Genomic DNA, 20,431 nt, shown 5'->3' with positions numbered 1-20,431 from the left:
GATCTGATGTTGAAACTTGAGTCCTTATATACTCCAGTCTAGTGTCTTCATCAGGAGTGATCTGATGTTGAAACTTGAGTCCTTATATACTCCAGTCTTATGTTTTCATCAGGAGTGATCTGATGTTGAATCTTGAGTCCTTATATACTCCAGTCTAGTGTCTTCATCAGGAGTGATCTGATGTTGAATCTTGAGTCCTTATATACTCCAGTCTTATGTTTTCATCAGGAGTGATCTGATGTTGAATCTTGAGTCCTTATATACTCCAGTCTAGTGTCTTCATCAGGAGTGATCTGATGTTGAATCTTGAGTCGTTATATACTCCAGTCTAGTGTCTTCATCAGGAGTGATCTGATGTTGAATCTTGAGTCCTTATATACTCCAGACTAATGTCTTCATCTGGAGTGATCTGATGTTGAATCTTGAGTCCTTATATACTCCAGTCTAGTGTCTTCATCAGGAGTGATCTGATGTTGAATCTTGAGTCCTTATATACTCCAGTCTTATGTTTTCATCAAGAGTGATCTTTTATTGAAACTTTCGCTAGTGTTATTTAACCATGTTATCTAAAACTTTATCCTACATAGTCCATTTTGTATTTGTGTTTCCACTTGTTTTCTTTAATGTTTTAAAATAATGTTCTTGACAGCAGAGAATTATTCTCATTATGATTTGGTCGTTGGAATACTTTCATCGCGCGGCAACTTTGATTTGAGGCAAAGTTTACGTGAATCATGGGTTGGCTATGCAAGACGACATTCATCTCTAAATAAAAGGTAAGCACAGGGAAAACACTGAATTTTTTTGAAGGTAGCTGTAGTGTGTTTTGTATTCAATTAGAGCTACTTAGCGTGTGAAACGTTACAGCAAACACAATATTTGTGAAGGTAAAGTGTAGAACAGTGTTTCAAATTGGCCTGTCGCGTTTACAACGAATTTCTTTAATACCAGAGAACGTTTACAACGTATTTCTTCAATACCAGAGAACGTTTACAAAGTATTTCTTCAATACCAGAGAACGTTTACAAAGTATTTCTTCAATACCAGAGAACGTTTACAACGTATTTCTTCAATACCAGAGAACGTTTACAACGTATGTCTTCAATATCAGAGAACGTTTACAACGTATTTTTCAATACCAGAGAACGTTTACAAAGTATGTCTTCAATACCAGAGAACGTTTACAACGTATTTCTTCTATACCAGAGAACGTTTACAAAGTATTTCTTCAATACCAGAGAACGTTTACAAAGTATTTCTTCAATACCAGAGAACGTTTACAACGTATTTTTCAATACCAGAGAACGTTTACAAAGTATGTCTTCAATACCAGAGAACGTTTACAACGTATTTCTTCAATACCAGAGAACGTTTACAACGTATTTTTCAATACCAGAGAACGTTTACAAAGTATTTCTTCAATACCAGAGAACGTTTACAACGTATTTCTTCAATACCAGAGAACGTTTACAACGTATTTCTTCAATACCAGAGAACGTTTACAACGTATGTCTTCAATATCAGAGAACGTTTACAACGTATTTTTCAATACCAGAGAACGTTTACAAAGTTTCTTCAATACCAGAGAACGTTTACAACGTATTTCTTCAATACCAGAGAACGTTTACAACGTATGTCTTCAATACCAGTGAAATGTTTGGTAAACTAATCTGATTACCGATATGAGTAACGTTTTAGCAATTGTCAGATCTACGTAGAATCGAATTGGACATTTTAGCTGACCGCCATTCTTTAAGTAGTGTAGCGTTGTGCGTTTCTATGATGGCCTATTGAATATACCAACAGCAAGGTCTTTAGTTTCGTTTATCAGTTTTGTTCTACACAAGAACAACTCATGCAAACTGCATTCTTTGTCATATGATAAATTTAACTGTGTTGACTAACGTCATTGTATTGAGGCTAAACTCGAATATTCACAAGAAATAACGGTTCACGGTACACTTGCCTAAAATATCCCTTTCTTTGCTGTGGTTTTATTGGCCAGAGTTCCCAACAACCGTTTCTGTCGCAAAAAAAAAAAAATTGTACCAGTGATATAACTAAGTAGAATGACTAAATCTGAAAAAATAAAGTGTTGGTTACTATTCCATTGTTGTTTTAGAGTGTTGGTGAAGTTCATCGTTTCAAATAATGCATGTTACGTTCCTCCAGAGTTCAGGATTGATCCTTACAAATGCGAGAGAAAGAAAATCGAATCTCCAAGTTTGAAAATTTACTTTTGATTTGATAGTTGTGAGGTTTGGCGCCTGGAAAAAGCCGATATAAAACAATATGACGTTGGAATCTCGATGCAGGCGATAAACTAACGAGGCACATATTTACAAACGTCGAACATAACCTACTATACATGTGATATTTAAAGTTAATCAGTTGCGGATTACTCATTACGAAAAGTAAACCAAGACATTGTTAGTTTTTTACTTTTTGCTGCTTGGAACTTGCTAAAAGTGCCGTTTTTAGACCATTTATGATGTTGAAAACCGTACGTGCGATTGAATATCGACGAAAAAAGACTTTCGTACCATCTAGTGTTTAAATGCGCGAGGCTAAGAACTGACGAGGATTTCCCTATTTCTGCAGACTGTTTTGATAATTTTTAAAGTTTATTTTGAACTATTAATTTCTTTTGTATCGTTCACACTATGTGTTACAAACGCAAGCTAGGAAATGCAAAGGCAAAGGAACGTAAAGAACGCAAACGTTGTCAAGAGACTGAGCTTAGTGGAGGGATTAAATATCACCAGGCCTCGTAATTTTGCCTTAGCCTACATGCTCCGTAATTATTAATCAGCCACTGCTGCGAATTTATCATTGCTGTATGTATTTGTAGCGAAGATCAGACAGTCTTGATGGAAATATGTGTTGCTATCTCTCATGGAGATTTTACCGTCATAGAGGCTGGAACGAGTGCATGATCAAACGTGTTTATATGTTTGTCATATTGATGTTTAGACTACGAAAATGAAGTAATTGCTTACAAACGACCAAATGAAGAAAATTTGAGATATTTTCACAGTGGATCTATCGGATGGGACTTTGATGTGAGTATTAGTTAGTTATTTGTAGCCATTAAGAACTGCTCAACGGACACTGTTGCATTGAACTTTGGGACCTTCTGAACAAAGTCTGAAACCTGTTGCATAAAGTGTCTGTTTGGCTTCAGGAGTAAAAATTTGGGTTGGCAATACAATACAATTATTTTTATACAGATCATCCGTCCCATTATTTTGACTCGTCTTGGCATCTCTTTATCATCGTTGAATTCAAAAAGAAACTCTTCTGTTCGACTCTACGACAGAACAACTAAGGTTAAACCATGCAGTTTATAAATACCGTTTACAAGTTATTTGATCTAAATTGTTTTATCTCGTTTCAGAGCGAAATTATATCTGTTTATTTCTCTTTCCAAGACCCTGGTACAACAGAAAACGGTTCGTCGTTTAAAGCAATTGAAAACTTTATTTTGCCAAAGGTGAGTAACAAGTCGATAATTTATCAAAATATTCAAGTGAATTGTTTGAGCTCGGGAGTATCGTTATCATGTTTGTACAGGTTAGTAGAGTGCTGAGAAGGGCTGTTGGTGTTGATGTTGACTGATGTTTCGACAACCTTAGTGGTTGTCATCTTCAAAGTCGAGTGAGGAGTAAACGTCTGCAAGCAGATAACAAATATGGCAAACCTGACGTTTACTCCTCACTTGACTCTGAAGATAACTACCACTAAAGTTGTCGAAACGTCAGTCAACATCAACACCAACAGTCCTTCTCAGGACTCTACTGACCTGGACGATCTACATGCACAAACATGTAAGATATTGAAGCTTAGTCACAAAGTTAATTATGACTTTGAACTTTTCTATAGAGTTTGAACATTTGGTACGTTTCAAATGCCATTATAGGACTTCAAGGGCAGCGTCGTGTCTGAAAACGTAAAATGTTCAAGTTCTCGATGCAGAAAATGCGAGTATTTTGCCAACATTGAAAACGGAGAGGATTATTTCAATGTACACAAGGTATAAAACCATAAAGAAGTTTTATGTCATAGCCAATTGGAGGTGAATTGTTATGATTTAGAGCAAGTGAAGCGATTTTCTCCGAAAGAATTACTATCCAGTAATAAATGTTTTCTTCGGTGCCCTCTTATCGATATTTGGACTAAATTATTGACATTTTACGATATTGCTAAATACAAGTTTTCAATGGATATTTATTGTTTATTTTACAACAGATTCTTGAGCACGAGGCTTTATTTCGCTTTTGATGTAGCAAATTCATGTGTATTAATAAACAATTGGTTACTTAATCGATGTTGCAAGCATTACTAATCTACTAGAACGTATATAAAGGGTTTTCCAATTCAATGTTAAATAATTTTATATTTTGTTGGCTACAGTTACAAATCTATGGTGAATACTAACCCAAACCTACTCTTTTTTCCTAGATAAGACGGATTAACAACGAGTTCGCCGTCTTTCCCGAAGTCGAGGAATCAATTCCTGATGCTAGATGCGTGGATGGGGCTGGAACGTTCATGTATCGACTTTACAGTAGGTGTTTTTATGCTACATTACGTACGTACTGACTTCTTCGTTTTCGCGGTTAACAACGAGAAATTTGATGCAACAGTTGCTCTTAACTGGATTTTTTTCTGCGCACATTGAAAAAGAAACAAAATATCCTCAGCAGTAAAGTGGATTTGTTGCTAGCATTTGTTTGGGAGGAAGCCTCTTCTCAATGTTAGTTTAATTTTAATGAAGAATGCCTCTCCTGTTGTAGCCCACGCATTGCCCCAAAGCCTTATAAGCTGTGAGTCTTTTCCGTTGGAAGCTTGCGAGAATTTTAATTTTGTTTACTCTTTAAGAGAAGAGAAAATTTTGAAAACAAAAAATCCCGTTTTCGGTCCATTTCGATATCCTATTAATTGAAAGGTGGCAAATATCCCTATTACTTTGGGATGTCAATAGCAAGCTTCTGCCCATCAGACCCTGCGATAGGCTTTTCTCGGGGTACGATGCTGCTAAAATCGGATTTGGATATTTGTTGGTAGGGTGGTTTCTTGCAATGAAGTGCAAAGTACACATGCATGTACGTAATAAATTGGATGGCTGTCTCTATGCGATCAAAAGAAGTCATATGAATCCGAAAAGTTAACTGTTTAACCGTAAAATCACTCGAAATGTAAAGTTACTTTCTAGATTGAACCGTGAAAATAAGGTAAAAGAAAGTTATTATTCACAATGAATTTATGACATAAGGGTATAATTTAAACGATACAAATGGCTTGGCTTATTAAATGCTAACTTTGTAAAATCTATTATAAGAATTAGATAATCCATTTTTCCATGAAGCTCATGGATACTTTTGTTCATGATATGAAGTTATATTGTATAAGGAGGCTCTCGTTCATCACGAGAGAGTTATGAGATAGTTACCTTGTAAAAGTTAACATGTAAAAGCGTATAAACATATTTACAGTTGGTTTAAATTATAAGTCATTAAGGCGGAATTTTTTAACTTTTGCAATATCCTTGAATGTTCTAGTTTCTTTTATACAAAAAAAGATTAAATTCAAAAGCAAAACCCGTTTTCGGTCCATGCTTCCCGATACCTGCTTAAGCCGAGGCACTAGAACGCCGCATGTTAACGTTTCGGTAGGAGATTTCGGCCCCTCCACGCTATCCTACTTGGGAGATGCAATAGCAAGCTTCCGCCCATCAGACCCGAGATCACCTGCGATAGGCTTTGCTCGGGGTACGCAGGGAGTGCGGTCGCGACCCGAAACGTCTGGACCCTAAGCCACTGCATACATATCGCACCCAGCTTCCACTGCTAGTTGACATCTACTATACCTAATATTGGCTTTATATATATATACAAAATTCAGAGGCTTACGAAAGTTGCGGTATTATTAAAGTCACTACTGCGCATGCCCAGATGATTTCTTTGATAATTTGCGACTAAGTGAGCTAATTGCCACAAATATAGTGCAAGTACATATAGTTAGTCGTTGCCATGACTATAAACAATTGGTCGAATGTACTGCGCATGCTCCTGCGCATGCGCAGATGATTTATCCATTTAATTGTTACTAAGCATGCTATTTACTTCAAATTCGGTGCTTGTAGATGCAGCTGGTCGTTGCCATAACTATGAAGTCAAAAACTGTCAAGTGAACTGCGCATGCTCAGTTGATATCTTTAATAATTTGCTAGTAAGCAAGTTATCTACTCCCTAATTGATTCTAATAAATGCAGTTGGTCATTTCCATGATCGTTTACTCAGACAATTGGTCAAATAGACTTTGCTTGTACTGCGCATTTCCAAGCGTACTGCGCATGCTCAGATGATTTTGCGTACATTTATGTGACCAAACGATTTAATCACTCAGAAAGCGATGAAAATAGATCCAGCTTGTCGTTACCATGACTATGAAATTGAAAAATTTGTCAAATGGACTGTGCAGACTCATATGAAGTTTAAAGCCTAGTGCCAAACACTAATATTCCCTCACCAAATATTAAAAGAAAAGATGGTACAATGCTTTATGAATAAATTTCTTTAAAGTCTGTAGCAACTTGCAATCCTCCGTAGATTCTCCGGGAAGAGAGTCGTGACAAAGAGGAAGAAGAAACTCGAATGTCGGAGTGGCAGCGATTGAAAGACGATGAGAATGAACGTTTACTTAAAGAAAGCAGAACTATTTCTGATATTCTTTTGTTTCAAATGTCGATGTTTACAGAAATCTTCCATCCCAGTTGCTTCAGTTTTTCTCGTGGTAAGAGAGTGTCTGAGACTTTTATATTTTTCATGCCACTGTGAAATTTCTGGCGATAAGTGGACAGTCTCAAATCAACTTTAAACATTATTTTGCCCAAATAACTTGCATTAGTGTATAATTCATCTCGCCAGTATCTCCTTACCTACGACATCAGTCGTCATATGTCATATTGATCTTGCTTCATGTCGGCTTTTCTTTTAAATAGGCTCTCGGCGACTTTAAGTTTTTCCTTTGTAATGAAAACTGACGATGATTGTTTTGTTAACCTGGAGACCATCTTACAGGTTTGTGAAAGCTCTTCAATAAATAATAGAAAATACGTGTTGGTATCTTGGGAGTTGGGAGTACGTAGAGGTAACTTGGGAGTTGGGAGTACGTAGAGGTAACTTGGGAGTTGGGAGTACGTAGAGGTAACTTGGGAGTTGGGAGTACGTAGAGGTAACTTGGGAGTTGGGAGTACGTAGAGGTAACTTGGGAGTTGGGAGTACGTAGAGGTAACTTGGGAGTTGGGAGTACGTAGAGGTAACTTGGGAGTTGGGAGTACGTAGAGGTAACTTGGGAGTTGGGAGTATGTAGAGGTATCTTGGGATTTTGGAGTACGTAGATGTATCTTGGGATTTTGGAGTATATCAATCTGGTGGCTTAAGCGTGGTTTTTAAAATGGTTAAGATGTGGTTTTAGAGGGGTTTAAGGGTAGTTTAAGGGTGGTTTAACCGTAGTCTAGGGTAGCGAAGCGTAACTTAAAGCCTTGGACCACCTTTAAACCACGCTGAAGCTACCCTTAAAACTCCCTTAAAACATTTTACGCTACCCTTAAAACATCCTTACTCTACCCTTAAACCACCCTTAAAACACCCTTACGCCACTCTTAAACCATGCTGTGGAGATGATTTTACACCATCCCAGACCTCTCATTGAGAGCTTTGGAATGAGCCTCGTCCCGAGTCTCTACAATAAAAGCACGAGGAAATAGAAATTGCGCATGCTCAGTATAGAGTCGATTTCAACATTAATTACCTCCGGAAGTATACAAGCTCCGGAAGTATACAAGGTATGAGAATATGAGTTGTAGTTATTGCTTCTAAATGCAATTGCTTCTTCATATTTACAGCTTTCGTACTGATTGGTTAATCAAGAGACAGGGAAAATGGGCCGAGCCTGATTATCCGGGAGTGGCTTATCCGACATTTGCCTGCGGTGCGGGCAGCATTATATCTTCGGATATTGTTCACTGGCTGACAAAAAACGAGAAATCTCTAAAACGTTATCAGGTATATGATAGAAAAACCACGACGAGATTACAATGTTGAAAGTGACCTCTTGATGTGTAAAGATGTAGTTCTCAGAGTACTAGATATTGACACATGTTTTTTTCTTTCTTGTGTAAAGGGGGAGGATGTCTCTATGGGTATTTGGTTATCAGCTATTGCTCCTGAAATTTATAAGGTAAGATCTCCTTTTCTTCTCTGCAAGTTTGTGACGGTTGTTCAACAAGATCCTTTATGGTGATCTTACTCTTACGAGCCCAGGTTCTTATGAACCAGCGGCCGAACATGTGACGGTGTTTCCTTTCTATTTCAAATACTTCAGGATGAGCGATGGTCGTGTTTCGGGGATTGTCAGATGGAAATGTTTACCTTGCCCGAGCAGGATGCCGATTCTCTTCTCTATTTATGGGAAAACTTTATGTCCTGCGGTAATCCTTGCAAATGTTGAGGTACGTTAGTTATGTCGGGGAGAGGGAGATAAGAAAAATTCCAAATCCACACAAAAAGATAGAAAAGTACAGCTTCAATTAAACTTTTTATCTTTTTTTCACTTAATTAAATCTATTTTCTCTATATTACAAATTTAATGTTTTGGCTTTTACGAACGACATTAATTTAAATTAAATAAAATCTATAGCGCTGTGTAATATCGACATTATTCCTGCTATGCAAATATTTTGTGTTCATTAACTGCAAAACAATCGAAATAATTCCGAATAATTTTGCTAAAAATTTGCCATGCAGGTGTAAAGATTTCGATTAGCCTCGCTTATGTCCCTGCGTACTTCATGTAAAATATTTATTGCAATGCTCATTGTGTAAAGTGTATAAGTACAGACTTGACTGCGATCAAATTACGTCATAGCGTCAAATTACGTCATTAGCGACGAAAACGTCATAAAATCAGAGATAAGCATAAAATGTTTCACATTTTCTTAACGAAATGCATGTCGTTTTTTGCGTTTGAATATTTATTGTGGGAAAGGTTTAGTAAGTCGATTCGATCGTTTATAATTAACTTTCTTCTCGTAGGAGTTAATCTTTATGTGGAAACATCTTCGTGGTAGTCAAGTTGTACCACAGTTCATTGTCAAATCTCATCTTTCCTGAAACAGGATCCATAAATATTCTCTTCAGTAGAACACACGGCCATATTCCTCCAAGAATCTTTTCAATATCACGAGGATTCAACAGAAACGTTTGACATGACCGTTAAAGTTTCTTCATCGGAAACGCTACTACCGTTTGGTAGGGCGATAAAACGATCAGCGTTTTTAATATCTTCTATTAAACTTCCACCTCTTTCCTCGCGGGTGAACACGCTACCGTTGCTTGTCAAGCTGTCGGCAACGTTCGACACCTTTTGACCAATTTTATCGGGAGATTCCGACTCTCGACCCTGAGCGCTCTCCGTCTCGCTGTTGAATCTGGGTGACGAGTCTCGCTACTCGTGGAAATGTAGCTGTTTTCTTGTGGACTTCCTTGTTGTCGTCTCTGCTCTCGTTGTTGTTTGTATTCACATGCTGCAAGTTTCGCAGTCAAATCACGTATTTCCTCCTGTGAAAAGTGTAAGGATAATGATTTTAATATAGGAATGTCATTAATTGAACATCAAATCGGCTTATTTCATAAGTGTTAACGGATTCTTTGCTACAATTTCAATGGTTTTAATTGAGGATAATTACTCTATATTGAAGATGATAATCTCTGTAAATTGGGGATAATAATCAACTACAAGTGATAATGATCACTTTCGCGTGTTGCGTGAGTTGAGATTTTGGCAGTTGTTTAACAAAGCATATTTCACACGTTGTTTGACGTGCGCCTATAAATGGCTTAATGCATAATGTGCTGTCACAAGGAGCACACATTCAATTTTCAAGTTTTGAGAAACTGAAAGACCGTAATTGGACGTGAATACCATCACAGGGACCAAAGTTCAACTCATTTCCCCCATACCTTCCCGTCAGACCCTGGCGCATCTCACGATCGACTCGTTCTTTAGCAACTCTGCGATGATCTGACAAATCTCCCTAACCCTCAAACCTAGGCCACCCACTTTGCAAATGGAGAGTCGTTCTTTGTATTTAAGACAATAACCATTGACATTGTTTCTTTGAACATTCTTCGAAAAATCCTCGTTTTAATCTGTACTCAAACAGTATTCCCAAAACATCTTACCCTCAGTTGTATATTCTCAGTTTCCAGACCCTCGCGGCTTTTCTCTTCATCGTTTTCGCACACCAAAGTACCGTCCTCCAAACGGTTGAGATGAAATGGTGATTTACGAAGATCCGTCATCGTTGTGGCTATAGACGAACTACCCGAGAACGCCTTCTTTGATTTACATTGTATTTTTCAAGAAGTATACCTTTAAAACAGACAGGAAAAATTTAATATCGAGGAGGGCAGGTGGTATAGGTCAGCAAGTACACAGACTGACTTAAGCATTAAATGTTTGTAAATGATGATCGTCCAGGTTAATAAAGTCCTGAGAAGGACTGTTTTTGTTGTTGTTGACTGACGTTTCGACAACCTTAGCGGTAGTCACCTTCAGAGTCAGTGTCAAAATGACTCTGAAGATGACTACCGCTAAGGTTGTCGAAACGTCAGTCAACAACAAACAGTCCTTCTCAGAACTTTATTAACCTGGACGATCATCATTTAAACGTGTAACGATACTCCCGGGTTCAAACCATTTACTTTATTAAGCATTAAATGTTATGTACTGGAATACTTGAGTATGCTTCGAAACAGAGAAATGTCCTTTGAAAAAACGCGTCGTGCAGTTTTATAACATTCATACTTCCACATTAGTCAATATGTGTCGTAATGTATCCTAAAACATTTCGTAATTTAATGAAAAACGACTTCGCGTGACCTAAAGCATAACAAAGAGATAAGTATCTTCGCTGCTGCATGATTCCTTTCGATGAGAGAATGTAACCCTTGGCTAATCTCTTTTGATATTTGAAACGAACGTCCAAGACATATTTGGCCATTTGTTTACGCTAATTTGTTCACCATATGGTGTTTCAACGACAATATTCAATTTAAAGTTTTGAAAAATAAAATTTAATGAAGAAAATATAAGGCATCGAGGATAATCTGACGTGTTTATCTTCGAGAGCTCTTCAAGTTGGGCTTGGCCGTTCTATTAAAAAGCTTTTGTTCTATTTTCTTTTCGGGCTCATTGCCAATCGCATCATAACACACTTCATAATCAATCGTAAAACGCTTACTCGTTCATTGATGGAAAGCCAAAACTCAACGAAGAAAAGGTCCAGTAGATAGACGTATTGACAAAAACCCGAAGCTCTCTAGATTACAAATTTCTGCTTTTGAGAGGTTTTAAGATCCTCTTTCATCGGCAGTAATTAATACTAAGTTAACAGTACAACCATTACCTTGAAAGCAAAGAGCAAAACCAACATAACGGTGGCAATGACATGCGTTGACAAACTGTTTACGACATACGCCACATCAGGATTGTGAAAGTTATCTAGAAAAAATTCTAAATAAAAGAGAATGTTGTCAAAACAATTCAACCTTTAATGCTATAACCAACAACTACAAACAATAACGACCTTATCTAACAACATTTGAGAAACTAACCTTCCTCCTCTTCCTTGTAAACGAGACAAGTCTACTCAAAGGCAGAGAGCCTTTATGCCCTTCTGCTTTTGAGTAGACTTGTCTCGTTGAAGAAGTGTTAATTCTCAAATGTTGTTAGATAAGTCGTTATTGTTTTTGTTGGTATATATGCTATCATTCTTTTGTTTAATAACATTCCAACAATTCAACCTTTCATGAAAATGACAGTAACACCGATGCAAACATTTTGCCTTACCTCAGAAGACCAACTACGATCTTAACAAACAGAGTGTTATATATACACCAGGCGATGTACTTGCTCTCGTTGTACGCCGAGGGAGCATTTCGTACACGGATACAAAGCCAAACACCCCACAGCAGAAATAAAACCTCGCCTAGGAAAGAAGAAAGGGATACAAAATTTAGTCTCCAGAGAGTAAGAAAATACATGGGAATTATAACAAGTTTCACCATAGATAAACTGGGGATTATCAAAGTAAATGGTTTGAACCCGAGAGTATCGTTACATGTTTGTAAATGTAGATCGTCCAGGTTAGTATAGTCCTGAGAAGGACTGTTTTTGTTGTTGTTCACTGACGTTTCGACAACCTTAGCGGTAGTCATCTTCAGAGTCAAAAACTCTGAAGATGACTACCGCTAATCGTCAGTCAACAACAACAAAAACAGTCCTTCTCGAAACTATACCAACCTGGCGATTATCAGTTGTGGTCGTGCCTATAGTCTTAGGAGAGTAAAAACTTACAGTTGTAAAGAAAGCTTACAAGCAAAATAATAAAAGGACTTTACCGATTTCAAAGGCATTAGTGAACCACGGTTTGACGCAGCGCCTGTATTTGTAACCGGAATTTGTCTTTATCGTCTCATATTCGTGATCTTGTGTTAAAGTCCAGATAGCGAAATAAGAGCGTGAGGATCATCAGGTGAAGTAGGATCATCAATAATCTGTTATATACAAAAACATAATTTATCCATAGAATCATAGCAAAGTTACGATGGACAGATGAGAGTTATTAACGCTATAAAACTTAAATTCAATATATCGTATAAAGTACCTCAAATCCCGACGATTTCTCGTATCGAAAGGATTCTAAAGTAAAGATGAAAATTAAGATGAGAAATTTCGAAGAACTGAAACTAGAGAATTTTTCAACAAAAATGTTGAAAATACCTGTACTACCACAAGATTCTTCAATGTCTATGCTCTAAAATAATAGTCATAAAACGACAATTTCAAAAGCATAAAAACTCAATATTTGTAACTTTGGTGAAAGATACAGGATGAACATGAAACCTTCTCAGAAGACGATGGAACAAGACCATAACCATTTGATGTGAACTTCTTTCAAACAACGTTTGCGTAATCCGTTAGCATACCATGAAAACTAACTTCTGGTTTAGGCGACGCTTTACTAGCAACCTCCTCAACGTCTTCAGGACAATTAACGTATACTGAACTGGTGTCACAAGGCTCAATGACGATGACCAACCACTAGCCATACCTAACATGTTACCACGAGAGATCTTTCTTGGGTAGATGAAGGTTTTAGGAACTTCAGACAAGGGTTGTGTTGAGCTGAGAACTAAAAAAGAACAAATATGGATAGATGATGAAGTGGAGAACAAGAATAGAGGTTATAGAAGACACACTACGTATGCTCATTGGTGTTTCACAAGAGTATACATTACAGGATAACTATGGATCCAAGTAGTATAAACAACTAGGTACATTTAAGCAATCCATCTTTCCCATCGTAAACACAAGTGTCAAAAACGTGATCAAATTACAAAATTCGTGCAATCAAATAGTCGGACATGGCATTGTATTTGTAGAAGAGAGCCAATAAAATAAAAAGATTCTCTTGGGGCATTTGTAAATATTAGTTTAGAAATACAGATCGACTAATTATAAAGGCAGAAGATGTAAGAGTGAATAAAAACCATTTCCCGTCAAATCAAAGGAAAGCTTGGATATGACATGCAATATGCAAGTATAAAGTTGTAGAGAAAAATAAAAACATTTTAAGGTTGTCACGGATATTTCGAGTGCCGTAACAAAGTGTTGACGAGTTTCACATGCATTTGTCAAAACAAGCTTAAGTAGACAAAGAGCATGCCAAAAATATATGATGGAAAACTTGCTCAGCGCATCTACAAGCACCAATTTCAGAGCTCGCTCTGTCACAAATTAATTGAGAATCTGAGCATGCGTTGTCAACTCCACAAACTCTCCAAGCTCATGGTAACGACCAACTGGATGTACTAGTACCGATTTTGGAGTAATTAGCTCGCTCAGTCACACGTTTTAAGACAAATCATCTGCGCATGCGCAGTCTCATTGAGCATGCGCAGTCAACTTGACCAGCTACCCAAGTTCATGGTCATGGCGACGACCAACTGCATCTACTAGCACCAATTTTGAAGTAAATATCATGCTTAGTAACAATTTAATAGAGAAATCGTCTGCGCATAAGCTCGAGCATGCGCAGTCCACTCGAGTAATTGTTCATAGTCATGACAACGACCAACTATATGTACTTGCACTACAATTGTGTCAATTAACTCACTTAGTCGCAAATTATCAAAGAAATCAACTGGGCATGCGCAGTAACGATAACAATCATCCCACAACTTTCGTACGCCTTTAAGTTTTGGCATATATATATAAAGCTAAAACTTCATATAGTAGATATCAACTAGCAGTGGAAGCTGGGTGCGATATAGTATGCAGTGCCTTAGGGGCCCACACTTCGGTGGCGACCGCACTCTCCCTGCGTACCTGAGCAAAGCCTATCGCAGGTGATCTCAGGGTCTGACGGGCGGAAGCTTGCTATTGGCATCTCCCAAGTAGGATAGCGTGGAGGGGCCGAAATATCCTACCGAAACGTTAACATGCGGCGTTCTAGTGCCTTGCGCTTAAGAAGGTATCGGGAAGCATGCACCGAAAACGGGGTTTTTTGCTTTCGAATTTTATCTTTTTGTTTTCTTCTCATAAAACAAACCAAGCAATGTTTCAATTAACTTCTTATGACCCTGTCTTTTTCTGACACTTATAAATAAAGACAACCTTAAACATGTTTTATACCAATTTTATCGGTTTATATCTTTCTGATTTAACTCTCCCATTTACTGTTTCTCATGTATTACGAGCAAACCATACATATGTTTCATGGAAAACAAACAAGGATTATGTGGTTCCCTTAGTTAACATGCGACGCTCTAGTGCTCAACTATCTCGGGGTATCGGGAGGCATGGACCGAAAACGGGATTCTTTGGTTTTCAAAATTTATCTTTTCTTTACAAGAATTCTTCTCATAAAAAACTAGAACGTCCAAGGATATTTCAAAGGTTCAAACAACTTCTGCCTTTTGAACTATAACTTAAAAATTCTAAGCATGTTTATACGTTTTTTATTTATTACCTTTTACAACGTAACTTTCTCATAACTCTCTCGTGATGAACGAGAGCCTCATTATACAATATGACTCTTTCATCATGAACGAACGCATCCATGGGCTTCACGGAAAAAAGGGATTATGTACTTTGTTATAATAGTTTCTACAAAGATAACATTTATTAAGCTAAGAAATTTGAAAATAAAAATATATTTGAGTTATTAGCAAATAACAAGTCGAGAATTCATTGATCATACTCATTCCAATTGGTCTGGAACAACCATGACATTTATAATTTTGACCATCCAACCCTTTATCAAGGGCTATATTGTTAATTAACGACAGTAACTTCATACGTCGTTCTTGCTGAACACCTTCAGGTGAAGTAGGATCATCAATAATCTGTTATATACAAAAACATAATTTATCCATAGAATCATAGCAAAGTTACGATGGACAGATGAGAGTTATTAACGCTATAAAACTTAAATTCAATATATCGTATAAAGTACCTCAAATCCGACGATTTCTCGTATCGAAAGGATTCTAAAGTAAAGATGAAAATTAAGATGAGAAATTTCGAAGAATTGAAACTAGAGAATTTTTCAACAAAAAAATGTTGAAAATACCTGTACTACCACAAGATTCTTCAATATCTATGCTCTAAAATAATAGTCATAAAACGACAATTTCAAAAGCATAAAAACTCAATATTTGTAACTTTGGTGAAAGATACAGGATGAACATGAAACCTTCTCAGAAGACGATGGAACGAGACCATAACCATTTGATGTGAACTTCTTTCAAACAACGTTTGCGTAATCCGTTAGCATACCATGAAAACTAACTTCTGGTTTAGGTGACGCTTTACTAGCAACCTCCTCAACGTCTTCAGGACAATTAACGTATACTGAACTGGTGTCACAAGGCTCAATGACGATGACCAACCACTAGCCATACCTAACATGTTACCACCAGAGATCTTTCTTGGGTAGATGAAGGTTTTAGGAACTTCAGACAAGGGTTGTGTTGAGCTGAGAACTAAAAAAAGAACAAATATGGATAGATGATGAAGTGGAGAACAAGAATAGAGGTTATAGAAGACACACTACGTATGCTCATTGGTGTTTCACAAGAGTATACATTACAGGATAACTATGGATTCAAGTAGTCTAAACAACTAGGTACATTTAAGCAATCCATCTTTCCCATCGTAAACACACGTGTCAAAAAAAACGTGATCAAATTACAAAATTCGTGCAATCAAATAGTCGGACATGGTATTGTATTTGTAGAAGAGAGCCAATAAAATAAAAAGATTCTCTTGGGGCATTTGTAAATATTAGTTTAGAAATACAGATCGACTAATTATAAAGGCAGAAGATGTAAGAGTGAATAAAAACCATTTCCCGTCAAATTACAATAACGCGGAGAGGAAAGGAAACACACAAAAAGATGATGCGGTAGGAATTTTTAAAGTGTTCTTTTTATTGTTTCTGGTTGCACAATTTCATATTAATTTATTTTATTACCACAGTTATATTAACAAAAGTATGTGTACAAATTTATTTATGCCCACAATGTGGTGTAAGGAAAAACACTTATTCGGAGCACATTTTCCAATTTCAAGTCTGGATTCTCTACATCCTTTAATCACAATGTCATATATGTTAATAGAATAGCAGTGTGTCATATGAATCTCAATTTTTTGAACAAGAAAATGAATTTGGGGATTTGGTAAGTTTACATATATTGTAAAACTATGTAGATATAAAAATACGCTATGTTTATGGGTTTTTAATTTATATGTAGAATGAACAAAGTGAAGATATTGCTGAAAATTATGACAAGCACCAAGAGTTAACCACCAAAACACAAGTTTTTAATGTACATATTGATATTGTTTCTCATGAAAAGTCATTGGAAGTGGTTATATGTAGGACTGCTTTCACTAGAAATAACTAAAAAATTTTGAAGTAATTTAAAGAAGGCATGCATTATTTAAACACTTATTAAAAGTCTGTACACATTTTAAATTAAATAATGGTCTTTATTTGTAGGACTCTGAAGATATCTTTACCAAGCAATCTATCTCTATTATTACAGAGGAACCCAAACAACCATGTCAACATAGTCAAGTAGTTCTCACATATACAGTTATACTTTATACTGTTTACCACTAGTCATGTTTTTAATGTGTTATAAATTGACAATATGCTTGTTGATTGCTTATGCATGAAACACTGTCTAGCAAAACTTTATTAACATCTGGTAGAAATGTGCTCAACAAACATAAAATATATTACAATAGATATTTTTGAAACAGTGAACATTAATAATTACTGTGTACTTGCTCTTTCAGAGTCATTTGTCACCCACTGGCCACTATACTGGGCTATTGTTACAGTTTGACTTTGCATCAAATGTATCATGTCAGCAATCCTTTGTTGTTCATGATTATAATGCAAACAAAAGAACAATTATGGTGATGTCAAATTTTATTTCCATAATTTCAATGTTGGGTATATACCCAACTAAATGATATTACTCAATACGCTTTTTTTGGTGCTATAATCTGCATGTATTTTTTTCTTCAGCATAATTCATTTGTATTTGTACATCGATATCCCCACCTATTGCTTGATGGCTATGGTTGGATATTGTGCTGCTCATGTGATGCAAATAGAAAGCAATTTGTTGATGCCCTACCTAATAATATACAATTAGATCCTCAAAAAGGTATGTAAAATAGATGTTACTGCAATGAAATGATTAAAACAGGCCAAACAACATTTTTGTACTTGTCAGATATACCATATCCGAGTTGCATACACATATTAGCAATGGAAAAATATCTGGTTGTGTATGATAGAAAGTTTGGTATTGAAGCCAAAGATTTTATTGAAAAAGTAAGTGTTGTGTGTTACTCTTTCAGGATATAAGGTGTCTGAACAGCTTCACCAAATTTTGACTTACACTTACATACTATTTGTTTCAAGACCCTTGTCAAAGATGTGAGAACTTGTTACATATTAATCTGACATTGCATGTAGTGAATGTCTCAAATTTGTATTTGGCTTATTTTTCAATGTAAAGTTCTTCATGTGGTATGGGAGAAAATGTCTTCATCCTTAAATATCAGTTTATTGTACATTTCAAACCCTTGTGAAGTCATCCTTCTGTGTTTTACAAGACCCTTGTTCGACATTGTTCTTATTACATGTGGATGTTAACCCACAGCTTTACAAGCAAAAATATTGTTAAAACTTGTGAATGATTATTTACACAATATATTTATCTCATGGAATTTCTTTTATGAATGCAGAATCCACATCCATGATGCAGTCTGTTTTCAGTGATCATTCCTACCATGAGATGCAACCTGAAGAAGTATATTTTGTTATGTGAAAATAACTTTTTTGTACAAATACACGTATTGTTTCTCAACCTTCTAATACCCCACAATTTGTTACCATACATCCTGTGCCTAAGTTCAGGAGCTTCTATAAAGCTATTAGGGTGATAACCAACAGGGCAAATTGAATTTATTTATGACTATTGAGGTATACACATTCATACTCACATACATACATAGCCACATACTTACAGTACATACATTAAGTAGTATAAACTAAATGTATGACAAAAATAGTAAAGTCATATTCACCATTTGCTTTACGTGCCTGATATATATATATTAAGCACTTTCTAAGGATTTTGTGAAGTCATAATTAATCATAATTATTAATCTGCATACACATACACACACATACATACACACACATACATACACACACATACATACACACACATACATACACACACATAATACAACCTTAAAGATAAATGATTTTACATATTTTAGGACTTGTTTAGTGCAGTGTGCAGGGAGGTTCAGTGGATTGCTGTAAAACCAGTGAATAGTCCATGGGGGGTTTGTACTTTAGTGTATTCAAAAGTAATGCCGCCCCAGCCCGAGTTAAAATGTTGCAGCTATTCGTCATATCATTGCATTCATGTGACAACCCTTGCAAAAGCCATGCAAATCGTTGACGAGGATGAAATGGATTCTCCATTGGCACTTTTTAAGTTTTCCTTTGGAATTACACCAGATGCGAGACTATTTTGAATTGGCTACACTTAGCAAAGAAAAGGTTTCTTTATTTGAAACAAGTATGCAAGATAATCTGCAATGGTGAACATCCTTTTAGCTTTACATATACTATTTCCTTTATCGGTATGGTATTTAGCACTTTCTAGCATTTTGTAAATATTACTATTTAATTATTTTAGGCAATGAGAATGATGCAAGCGATTTTACTGATCTTCCTGAAAAAAATGGTCATAAAATTTTGGCGCCATCTGAAAGTGGTATTTGTTCTTGTGGTGCAGAGTGGGATAAACGTTCTATTCAAGATGAATGGTTGTACGTAGACTTGTGTTCAGTTGCGTACTTTTGTTCAATCCATGATGTGAAGGGTAAGTTCTGATTTGTTATAGGTTACGCTTCACTTCATAATTATTTGACTTAAATAAATTATTTAGTGTATTGTAGACCTTGCTCCTCTTGTGCTACGAAAAGCATTATGATGGCATTGAAAACAGGATTGTATGGTTTGGATCATATGCAATATCTCATGCCGATCTAAAGATTACATTCGGCTTTTCATAACGGCTTTTCGAGGTACTTTTAATGAAAATTTGCCGAAGCATTAGTAGCTACGTTTGTCCATTATTTAATTTTCTCGCACTATATCTTTTGAATGTTTTTCTTTTTATTCTTGTTCAGTTTACCTATGTACAAATATTATGTTGCATATGTACAAAGGCAAGTGTCTTCGGGTAGTTTGAATTTCCCAAAGGAAATAACTTACGCCAAGTTTCGTCTCGCTATCATTGCCATGATACGGTAAGCATCATTTCATTTTCAGCTGCAAAATATGAATATTCCATTGAGATAGTGATCGCTTGTTTTATTAAGTTATTGAATTTTCTCTTATTAAGGTTGCTTGATATTGATTTTGACAATGGGTTTTTTTGTGAATTATGTGGAAGAATTCCCAGAAGGTGGTGATGGATGGAACAACTCTTGGAATACAGAAAACTTTCTTACCAAATAATTTAAGAGAGTCTGATACTGGATTGCTAGATTGAAGATAAGTATTTTTGAAGTTTATCTGTAATATATAATATATACAGGTCTGCTAATTAGTAAATACGAGTGTTCATCTACGTATCAGAAAGCATTTTATGCATGATGGTGACTTCTCTCATTTTGTTTTTGTACACAGCTTATAGTTATAAAAATAACAACCTGTTTTCTTAACAGGTTTGTTCTCATAACAAAGTACATAATC

The 20,431-nt window shown here is 36.1% G+C and overlaps 5 protein-coding genes and 1 long non-coding RNA gene across 12 annotated transcripts in view; 3 read left to right on the top strand and 3 right to left on the bottom strand.

Annotated features, from left to right (window-relative positions):
* LOC124443248 (UDP-GalNAc:beta-1,3-N-acetylgalactosaminyltransferase 2-like) overlaps positions 1–20,431 on the top strand; it is a 29,475-nt gene that overhangs the window by 781 nt on the left and 8,263 nt on the right. Inside the window, exons 2-9 of one of the 3 annotated variants that reach the window (XR_006947553.1) lie at positions 650–776; positions 2,123–2,223; positions 2,974–3,062; positions 3,231–3,329; positions 3,398–3,493; positions 3,920–4,033; positions 4,462–4,567; positions 5,068–5,234. Coding sequence is in view for 2 of the 3 variants with exons in the window: in XM_046993773.1 (XP_046849729.1) it covers positions 650–776; positions 2,123–2,223; positions 2,974–3,062; positions 3,231–3,329; positions 3,398–3,493; positions 3,920–4,033; positions 4,462–4,567; positions 6,146–6,255 (842 nt within the window). In the remaining variant the exon portion in view is untranslated. Of the gene's footprint in view, positions 1–649; positions 777–2,122; positions 2,224–2,973; positions 3,063–3,230; positions 3,330–3,397; positions 3,494–3,919; positions 4,034–4,461; positions 4,568–5,067; positions 5,235–6,145; positions 6,302–20,431 lie in introns of those variants that run through there. The other 2 variants (XM_046993774.1, XM_046993773.1) reach the window with 2 other exon arrangements.
* LOC124443262 (UDP-GalNAc:beta-1,3-N-acetylgalactosaminyltransferase 2-like) overlaps positions 6,626–20,431 on the top strand; it is a 39,254-nt gene continuing 25,448 nt past the window's right edge. Inside the window, exons 1-6 of one of the 2 annotated variants that reach the window (XM_046993799.1) lie at positions 6,626–6,795; positions 7,004–7,082; positions 7,910–8,069; positions 8,188–8,244; positions 8,389–8,515; positions 9,099–9,372. In XM_046993799.1, coding sequence (XP_046849755.1) covers positions 7,048–7,082; positions 7,910–8,069; positions 8,188–8,244; positions 8,389–8,514 — 378 coding nt within the window. In that variant the 5' untranslated portion in view covers positions 6,626–6,795; positions 7,004–7,047 and the 3' untranslated portion in view covers position 8,515; positions 9,099–9,372. Of the gene's footprint in view, positions 6,796–7,003; positions 7,083–7,909; positions 8,070–8,187; positions 8,245–8,388; positions 8,516–9,098; positions 9,373–20,431 lie in introns of those variants that run through there. The other variant, XM_046993800.1, reaches the window with a different exon arrangement.
* On the bottom strand, positions 9,402–10,410 carry LOC124441631. The gene is made up of 2 exons (XM_046992097.1): positions 10,248–10,410; positions 9,402–9,623 (listed from the first exon to the last, which is right to left on the bottom strand). The coding sequence occupies exons 1-2, from the start codon at positions 10,365–10,367 to the stop codon at positions 9,402–9,404; spliced, it is 342 nt and encodes a 113-aa protein (XP_046848053.1). The 5' UTR covers positions 10,368–10,410.
* On the bottom strand, positions 11,885–12,762 carry LOC124443293. Its single transcript, XR_006947602.1, has 3 exons — positions 12,734–12,762; positions 12,468–12,623; positions 11,885–12,055 (listed from the first exon to the last, which is right to left on the bottom strand). It is a non-coding gene; the product is annotated as an uncharacterized LOC124443293 (long non-coding RNA).
* On the top strand, positions 16,426–19,244 carry LOC124443257. Its single transcript, XM_046993791.1, has 8 exons — positions 16,426–16,537; positions 16,752–16,811; positions 16,887–16,961; positions 17,135–17,212; positions 17,437–17,559; positions 17,672–17,813; positions 18,400–18,464; positions 18,940–19,244. Exons 5-8 carry the CDS (start codon positions 17,557–17,559, stop codon positions 19,201–19,203), a joined length of 474 nt encoding a protein of 157 aa, XP_046849747.1. The 5' UTR covers positions 16,426–16,537; positions 16,752–16,811; positions 16,887–16,961; positions 17,135–17,212; positions 17,437–17,556; the 3' UTR covers positions 19,204–19,244.
* LOC124443260 overlaps positions 19,847–20,431 on the bottom strand; it is a 33,066-nt gene continuing 32,481 nt past the window's right edge. For 3 of the 4 annotated variants that reach the window (XM_046993796.1, XM_046993795.1, XM_046993797.1), the window contains exons 5-6: positions 20,188–20,251; positions 19,847–20,005 (exon numbers count right to left, since the gene is read on the bottom strand). In XM_046993796.1, coding sequence (XP_046849752.1) covers positions 19,968–20,005; positions 20,188–20,251 — 102 coding nt within the window. In that variant the 3' untranslated portion in view covers positions 19,847–19,967. The remainder of the gene's footprint in view (positions 20,006–20,187; positions 20,252–20,431) is intronic. The other variant, XR_006947560.1, reaches the window with a different exon arrangement.

This window comes from Xenia sp. Carnegie-2017, unplaced genomic scaffold, assembly GCF_021976095.1.
Source record: "Xenia sp. Carnegie-2017 unplaced genomic scaffold, XeniaSp_v1 HiC_scaffold_20, whole genome shotgun sequence".
Taxonomy (NCBI): Eukaryota; Metazoa; Cnidaria; class Anthozoa; order Malacalcyonacea; family Xeniidae; genus Xenia; species Xenia sp. Carnegie-2017.
Note: the sequence above shows the minus strand (reverse complement) of the source record. Positions and strands in the feature narration are given on the sequence as shown.